This window comes from Myripristis murdjan, chromosome 14, assembly GCF_902150065.1.
Source record: "Myripristis murdjan chromosome 14, fMyrMur1.1, whole genome shotgun sequence".
Taxonomy (NCBI): Eukaryota; Metazoa; Chordata; class Actinopteri; order Holocentriformes; family Holocentridae; genus Myripristis; species Myripristis murdjan.
Window position 1 is genome coordinate 20,839,529 of NC_043993.1, and position 8,894 is coordinate 20,848,422.

Below are 8,894 nucleotides of genomic sequence, written 5' to 3' on the forward strand. Positions count from 1 at the left end.
TGTAATGTGGATATGATGACCAAGCTGGTACAGGCAGATAACAGAACAGCTACAACAGTCTAATAAGTTAAGAAAACAATATCCTTTTACTGTAATGCAGCAGTTAAGACACAGAAAAGACAACATTTATGTCATATCACAGTATTACAATATTCAAAATCTTGCTATTAATTGTTACCATGTCTCGTGTGAGCTGCTGGATGAAGAATAGGGTCTTGTTGAGCAGACTAAGGCCAGTGACAGCATCGCCCTCGGAGCTGTCTCCCTCTGGACTGAGGTCATCCAGGTCTCCCAGCTTCTCTGCCCCGGGGCACAGGTAACCGCTAAAGCTGAGGGACTGCACCCCGAGGCGCTCGGCAGAGTCTTGCCTGGCACACAGGAACTTCACCATCAGGAACTGGACAGACAAAAGGACAGAGGAATCAGATAATAAAGCATGTGGAAAATGGAAAATGATGGTACTAGCCTTATTCTGCCTGAGGATAGAGTGTGGTGGGAAAATCCCAAACTAAATACTAGGACTGGCAACATAAATCAATAACATGACAGGAGTGTTATGGAGTAACTGGTTGAGAGATAATGCACAACATTTAAATAGGGGAGCTCATCATGTAAAAAAGAGACATAATGAGCAAAAATGTGTCTCAGTCTGAACTGGAAGTGTGTTTATACCTTTGCAACACGACACTGCTGCAGCTTGATCTCCACATCGTTCCAGTCATCTTCAAGCTCAAACCAGCCAATGGGCTCATCCTCGGACTGTGCTGGAATCCTCACACTGCAGGGTCAGATGTCAGCATGGACTGTCAGCAATCAACATAAACCAAGACAGACCCCCACCATGCTGACAGGGGCTACAGGGGCTTCCATAACACAAAAAACTAACTGCTAACTAACTAAACTACTGTAGTATCTGTGACCTTTACTGACGTTAGACTGTACAGCTTAACAGAATGCCATATTTTCGTATATTTAATATTTTTTTTAGCTCATGAAATCCTCTAACGATCCATCTACAATGTAGTTAAAGAATTACCTGCTTTAAAATTCCTCCATCAGTTTGACTTGTTATTTCTCTCTTTATATAATGCAAACAAATTCCTTTTTGATTTTAGAGGCTTTATTTTGCTGAACTGCTACTTTCGATGGATCAAAAAATGCAGTGAAAATGTTATATGACAAAAGATTTTACCAAAACGGTGAGGACTTGCTTGTCACCTATTCATCCTACTCACAAATAGTCTACAAAGACTGCAACACATGAGACATCTAATGAAGTTTAGCAGTACCTCTGTGTAGACTACCAACCTGCGAGCAGTATTAATTGTTTTTTCTGTCCAAGAATTTTTTTCTATTAATGTTTATCATCTTATTTAGGAGTTGGGTTGAATGACAAATTGCAGTCATATTACTGGACTGTATTCTACAGGTCATATGTATTGCTTGACCTAAGTGCACTATATGTAAGCCCATTTCACACAGTTCTGTAAAAGATTCATTCATGCCTATGTTTTACCTTCCTGAATGCTCAATTTTAAATTACCATTGTATATATCACTTTAGATTTCCCATTTAAATGCCATATATTAGAGCTTCTTTGATAGTTTCATTCACATAAAAAGAATCTCATCAACAGTATTAATTAAATAAACATACAACAGATGAATGAGATATCGGAAAGCCTGTAAAGGTTCTAGACAAATTCTGATGAATGAATGAGAGCTATGAAATATGAGGGACATAAATATAAGCTCCTTACTTGTCTTGTACAAACTCTTTGTAGTCCTTGAAGTCCCACGAGTCATACTTCTTGAACCTCTTGAAGTGTTTCTCTGCATCAAAAGGGTCTCCCTCCTTGTATGCGAATACCAGGCCACATTTTACTCCGATGGCTCCTTTTCGCACCTTATGACACAAAGCAGAGAGCAGGTGGTGTGTACGGTGATGTTCTACCATCTAGTATTTTCGGTAGTGTAAAACGGTGAAGTAAAAAGGATCCTAACTTTGATCTTCATCTGAGTGACTTGGAAGTTGCTCTGGTCCTCTGTAGACAGAATCACACTGGCTTTCTTTCTGCCGCTTTCTGTGAGAAAACCTGTGGAGAAATATGCAGCATTCAGTGGCTCATACTTGAACAAAAGATCAACTCAAACAGCGTTTCCTCTTTGACTGAGGCTGGTTTTTGCTGTACCGTCTCCAGTGGTGGACTCAGTCAGCATGTTCTCTGGTCCTGACTTCTCTTCTTTACTCTTCACATCACAGGCTTGAAGGTGCAGCTGGAGGGGTTTCCCTGGAGCGGAACATAAACAATCATGCCACTGTATTTTCTACGACACCACGGGTATTTGGTCATTTCTTATCCTAATCCTAATTCATCAAATGGGATGCACTGATTTGCAACCACCCACTGCAACTTGGCTATAGATTTTCCACTCCACAATCCACTAATGCATCTCTTCTGTGTAGGCTGCGCACTTTCTCTCCTAGACCAACAGTTTCAAATGTCCCCTTGCAGATGGGAGCAGAGGAGGGCTGGCAACATTACCATTGCGATAGAGCAGCCGCAGCCTGACAGAGGCCATGGAGGAGATGAGAGAGGAGGCTCTGTATTTGGTCTCTAGGTGATCACTGATGCAGGACAGGGCTTGAAGGACTTTGGCCACGCTACCTCGGGCCAGAGCAAAGGCCAGCAGAGTCAACTCAGCATCAGGGCTCACACAGCAGCTGCACAAGGACAAAAAAAATAAGACAAAAAACAAAGACAAGTTGTTACATACAATGAAATCCAGATGTTTTCAGACAGCAACACATGCTTTTAAGGTTTTGAGTACATACTCTGTATTAATTTTGGTTGCTATATGGAGCAATATATATGAAGTGCAGAGAAAATCTTTGAGTTTGATATGAAATCTTGTACCTCTGCAGCAGGAACACAAAAATTCAATGCAGGACTAATGCTGATTAAAAGGCAAATATTTATTTTAGTGAATAACTAGTTTGATGCAATCCATGATCTGTGCCTGTGGCTAGCAATAAGTGAAATAATAAAAGTCTGAATCTGTTTGTCAAAGTCCCACTCTTCAGCCCTCCCTTAAATAGAAAAAACAGCTAGAAATATGGCCTAGAAAAAAAAATGAGCAAAAATAAATAAATAAATGTGTTGCGGATACAAAAATTCTGTTGTTGGAAATTGAATAAATGCTTCAGTCAATCAGGAAAAAATGTTCTTGTCTGAGGGTTAAATAATTCACCTCAACTTGTGCTGTTGAGGTGAATCATTCAACTGTCAGACAAGAACATTTTATCTTGTGCTAGTGGTGAAGACTGGTGCCATAAAACAACAAAGACCAGGTAGTGTCTGAAATAGTGGCTGGATGTCTAAAAATAGCCAGGGAGTGTTGTGTATATGGATAAATAAAGACCAGTTTATAATGAAAGCTGTGTAAAGAGTGGTTAAGAATTACTAGAATGGAGTTAAAAAAAATCAAACAAATTTCCCCCTAGATATATTATTTAAATTCTGAAAATATTACAATATATATTACTATAAGGAAATGCTGCATGTAGTGGAACATGCTGACATGCTTGTCCTGTCGCCACAAATACAGATACTGGTGAGAAAGCCTTGAAATTCATTTAGGCAAACACGACTCTAATGGTTAGATCCTTAGATACCACTGTTGTAGATACAGCGTGATCACATTTTTTAAGTAGTTAATCATTTGGAGCTATTTTTATAGCCACATATCTATTACTGTAATATTATTAGTAGTAGTAGCAGTAATAGTTGGTGGTGGTAGCAGATAACATCACGTCTATACAGTATTACTTAACAGCTTTTTTCTCCCCAAAAAGAATAAATCTGAACAGCATTAGTAATTCTTTAAAGTATGCTGGTAAATGCTATAATTTTTAAGAATGCCAGGTTTTGTGGACCTGCCTGGCCTGGTGTTCACTTTTGTTGAGGCAAGTAAAGGCCCAAGCCATTATTGGAAGCTTTACAGTTTCAAATTGAGTGGAGACAGTGTCATCGCCCCAGTGGATCAATGTTTTGATTTTAGCCTGTTACTCATTGTAATGATGTCAGCATAGTGAGCTCTGTGTGGTGGTGGTGGTTGTTAGTGTGCTGATGTAATCCAAGAAGAGTGTGTCATTACTCTGCTATCCTGAGGAGAAATCCATCCACCTCCTCCAGAATGTTCATCGAGAAGAACTTGGGGAACTCGGTGGATGACGGTGTGAGGGACAGCGGTGGCATGTGCCGTAAGGCTTTTCTAGGATAGAAGCAATACACAAAACCTCAGAACCTCTAATATTGGACAAATCTCAACACATGACTACATAGAAAAAGATAAAAAAGCCTTTTTGACTGTGCGCATAAGTTGGTTGTACCCTTATACACTGCATAACAAAGACATCATACACAAGCGATCGTTTTCTAAAACATATAAGATGAATGCACAGAAACTCTTTGAGGTGCGTCTCACTGTGTGCTCTGAAGGACAGTCTGAGCCAGCACGGGATTGGTCTCCATGGAGGCGGTGACCAGGGAGGTGAGGAGAGACAGGTACCAGATGGCTGAGGCGTCCGAAACAGAAACTTCTTTACTCTTGGTGATCTGATAGCCCAAAGTCTTCAGGCCATGTATCCGCGTGTCACATCCGTCACTCAGGCACCGCTTGATGTTGATTTGGATGTCTGGGATTGGGCGTAGAAAAAATGTGGTTAATACAACGATTACACGAATATTGCAAGAATGTTGTGGTAGTTGGCTGTGTGTTTCATGTTCTCAGAGGGAACTTAAACAGAACTTTAAATGAAGGAGTCACAAACCATTTAAACAACTTCCTAATAATCATCACAACTTCTAATAGGGGCAGCAGAGTGTATAAAGGTATTGCTGTAGCATAAAATCTGGCAAACTTGCATGTCGTACCTGACAAAAATATTCACAGCAGTGTCCTATTTGAAATCACCATAACAGCAGGAAAAAAGCTGCTTTAAACTACTGCTTAAACAATTAATCATTAGTCAATCAGCAGAAAATTAATTGATTATAATTTCAGTAAGCGACTAATCAAGTTTAGTCATTTATCAAGTAAAAATGCCAAACATTTGATTATTATAGCCAAACTAGGTTCACTAACATGCTACAATTTACTTACTTTCCTCTGTTCATATCATTATAAAATTAATACTCTGGGTTTTTCTGACTGCTGGTCAGACTGAGGAAGCAATTTGAAGAAATCACTTTGGCCTCTGCTGACTTCCCATGAGCATTTTGTTGTTATTTTTGACACTTAATACACAAAATGATTAACTGAAAAAAAAAGAGTCAATAGATTAATAAACAAAGAAAATAATCAGTAGTTGCAGCCCTACTTTAAAAGGCTGTTCTGATCAGTCATGCAATTGCTGTAGCCTTCCCAACACCCTATCCCTTAAACAATAACTTGTTCATTACAGATGAAAAAGGCTCAAAACCAAAACCCATGTACTGGCATCTAGGAACATCTTCTTCCAAAAGAAAATCTAAGTGATTTTAACATGTGATTAAGAATTCTTGTGAATCGTTTTCTGTGAATTCATATTTAGGATACAGGTGTGAGAATGTTTTCTATGATTTTGAATTCCAACAAGCAAGTTCTAAGGTGTTTTAGAAACAAAGTGAACCCACACACTTTTCCACATGTTAGGTAATTATTAGAAGAAAACTTTTTGGGCCACTGAGGCCGTTGTCAGGTCTGATGTGTGTAGACCAGCTCAAAAATCTAATTAAGACTCAGCCATCAGCCAGGAGACCTGAGCTCAAACCCTGTGTTGGACCGCAGTGCCCCGCTGATGTATTCCTGAGCAAGACACTGAATATCTTCCAGCACTATGTACGCTATAGTGTGTTTTTTAAAAGCAGTTTTTTATACATCTTTTTTATTTAGAGTGTAGAAAATTAGAAAGGGAGTCAAGTTAAAGAAAGGCTGGTGGGATTTGATCCAAGGCTCATGGGATCTTACATGTAGTTCCAGAGGTGAGGGACTTAACCACTCAACTGTCTCTGAGCTCATGTTTCTGTTCTATAGCAACTTGCACTCTGACTTCACTGGAAGGCAGTAAGTGAAAATAAAATTTCCCTGTGGGGATTTTTCAGGGAACTCATTTAACAACACACAAGCCTTAGATAAAGGAGCAACCAAAGTAAGCAGAAAGACAGAAGGTGACTCACAGGGGTGTGTGATGTTGGCATTCTCCAAAAGGGCAACATAGCCTGTGACATTGCTGGGGATACGGATGTCTCGGATCTCCTGCAGGGAGCGCCGGTTTTTCCCCACAGCAACTGAAACCAGCTGAGGCATGTAACTGTGATCGTTGGAGGCCACGGCAATGGCCAGTCGCCTCAACACCACATCTGGTTTCATTTTTAACCTAGGAACAGCAAAGGGACACTTTAAAATTGATGGTATGTAGAACAAGAACCCCTGAATCAGATATCAAAAACATTGAGGCAGGTGAGCAGTCAGTCACACATGCACCAGAACAGATGCTCTTGCCTTATCCAGTGCGATCGTGCACTGCCATCTGATTGCCAAAAAGATGCAGTTTCCCCATTAGTCATCTTGTAAATGTCGCTGACGTTGGATGAGGCTTCTATAGCGCTGTAACACTGAGTGACCACCTTGACCTTGTCAACCTCTGGATCACGATTCAGCTCTGCTCTGTACTGGATATCTAAATCTGAGAGGAATAAGACAATACTGTGAGGCTAATGAAACAAACTCTGAGGACTGACATTTGTTGAAGACCTTTGTTGAAATCCTCCAGAGAAGTTACACATTTGAATTAAAACTGCCCATTCAACACTGGCTGCCTGCCCAATCTCTGGTGTTCACCTTTCTCCTTCTGCAAGAGGAATTCCAAAAAGTCTTGTACCACAGTGGACCTCATGGTGCAGATACTGTTGTAGCCCTCTAAAAGAGGGAAAGGGATGGCACTACTGGGAATACGGTTCCGGTGCAGGAATTTCAGGATCTTGGAGGCATGTGCCCCCAGCCGGTCCTTGGACTTGGAGAATATGTCAACAAAGCCTGGGAGAAAATAGAAAAGTGTTGGAATGAGCACAAATACAATAAGATAACTCATCTGCCATTTGTCAACAATCCCTAGCCTTCTATTCAAATAAGGATGACCTTATTCTTCCCACTAAATAAATCACTTCTCCTACCTGGAGTCAGGGAGCATGCTTGGAGTTGTCTTATCACATGACTCAGCTCTCCCTGTAGATTCGCTCCATTGGAGTTCTTCAGAGCCATCAGCATGGTCTCCACATCCACTACCCCATCCCCCTCTGCATCGAACTGGCCAAAGGCCTGAAACGGGGAAAAAATTAGGTAAACCGGGGTACAAAACTTTACAACACTATAGCATACCAGAAAAAACCTTATGGATGCAGTATGGCTTTGCAAAGACCAAGACAAAGACTGATAATCTTCACTTTAAAAAGACCACAGAATGGTCTACTTCTCCTGTTTATTATTATGCTACGCTAATATTCTCAAGCCTCACTTATGGGTGCAACTTTTATTTTCAGTTTCTTCATTTTTATTCTGAGTAACATCCTCAAAGAGAAACTTTTGGTCCCTCTAGGTAAAGGGACTGAAACATTTCTGTTTCTTTTTGAGGATATTATTCTGAAGAAACTGAAGAGCTGCATCAATAACTGAGGTTTTCTTTTCTTTTCTTTTCTTTTTTTTTTTTAACACAGAGAAGTTTATTCCTTTGGGCAGCACCTTGAGTTACAATGGTCCACAAAAACTGCATATTTATATATATATGACATGTTGAAGCACTTGGAAATTGATGTTTTGGGTGAGGCTATGCTGGCTATAGTATTTAAAGCATGTCCACTCACACAAAGCCAAATGCAGACTAATGTACTCATTCACTGGTGAATGCTTTCATGTGTAACCTCTGGTTGAATAACAAACATAGGCCTACTGACAACAAAGAGGCCAAACCTGAAATGTAGTGACAATAGACCTGACGAGTAGAGGTGACAGCCAACTACTGGCAGCTCAACATGTGTCTCAACATGGCACAGCTGTAATGTTTTTACAGCAGGCAACATTTTATGTCTGACCACAGGTCACATCATGAGGAGATATTCACTCCTCATTGCTTCTTATAAGCGGGGCCAATAGTTGTGAACCCCATGCCTGGAGTCCACGAAGTCAAGCATAACATTATTGACATTTCAAATCATTCAAGTGACAGACACGTTTGTTCTGCTTATACCTCTTCACACTCATCTCTCGGAGCATCTCTGCTCTCCAACATCTCACAAAACTGTTCCACATTGACAGACTCCTCTCCTCGGCTTAACCGGTCCTCCAGCCACCGAACCAGCACACCCTCATTCCCGGCCAGGACAGACTCGGGAATGGCGACCCCCGAGTCGCTAATACGAGCCGCTGCCTCCCTCAGTTTGACTTGCTCTAACAGGACCCCGGGGTTGGGTGGTCCACCGGTGGGCACCGGGAGGTTATTTGATCCCCTTCCGCTTCTTCCCGAGCCGGAGGCTCCGCCGCCTCCGACAACGACGCCAGTGGCCGCAGAGGCCGGACTGTCTTCCGCGAAGCCGGGGCTCTCCGTTTCGACATCTTCCTCGTCACCGCTGCCTCCTCCGCAGCCGCTCTCTGCGTTCCCCATGTTTGTTTCAGCGACCTATGGCTTCCCCTAATTTCTCTGCGGCCCGCTGGTGTCAGTTTTGAAACAGCGATACTGGTCTGTACACAGACCTCTAACCTACAGGTTTTGCTGTTCACTACTACCGCATTGACGTACTGTACGTCAGCCAGTGTGCTACGTCATTTGCGTCTTGGCCGGAGCATGCGCCGCGGCTA

At 41.6% G+C, this 8,894-nt stretch overlaps 1 protein-coding gene across 4 annotated transcripts in view; it reads right to left on the bottom strand.

Annotated features, from left to right (window-relative positions):
* zzef1 (zinc finger, ZZ-type with EF hand domain 1) overlaps nt 1-8,809 on the bottom strand; it is a 38,156-nt gene extending 29,347 nt beyond the window's left edge. For all 4 annotated transcript variants that reach the window (XM_030068410.1, XM_030068408.1, XM_030068409.1 and 1 more), the window contains exons 1-13: nt 8,287-8,809; nt 7,217-7,361; nt 6,885-7,079; nt 6,546-6,729; nt 6,221-6,420; nt 4,488-4,698; nt 4,158-4,274; nt 2,546-2,724; nt 2,192-2,290; nt 2,004-2,095; nt 1,760-1,905; nt 673-778; nt 179-397 (exon numbers count right to left, since the gene is read on the bottom strand). In XM_030068410.1, the coding sequence (XP_029924270.1) occupies nt 179-397; nt 673-778; nt 1,760-1,905; nt 2,004-2,095; nt 2,192-2,290; nt 2,546-2,724; nt 4,158-4,274; nt 4,488-4,698; nt 6,221-6,420; nt 6,546-6,729; nt 6,885-7,079; nt 7,217-7,361; nt 8,287-8,700 (2,307 nt within the window). In that variant the 5' untranslated portion in view covers nt 8,701-8,809. The remainder of the gene's footprint in view (nt 1-178; nt 398-672; nt 779-1,759; nt 1,906-2,003; nt 2,096-2,191; nt 2,291-2,545; nt 2,725-4,157; nt 4,275-4,487; nt 4,699-6,220; nt 6,421-6,545; nt 6,730-6,884; nt 7,080-7,216; nt 7,362-8,286) is intronic.
* Between the last annotated feature and the right edge of the window lie 85 nt (nt 8,810-8,894).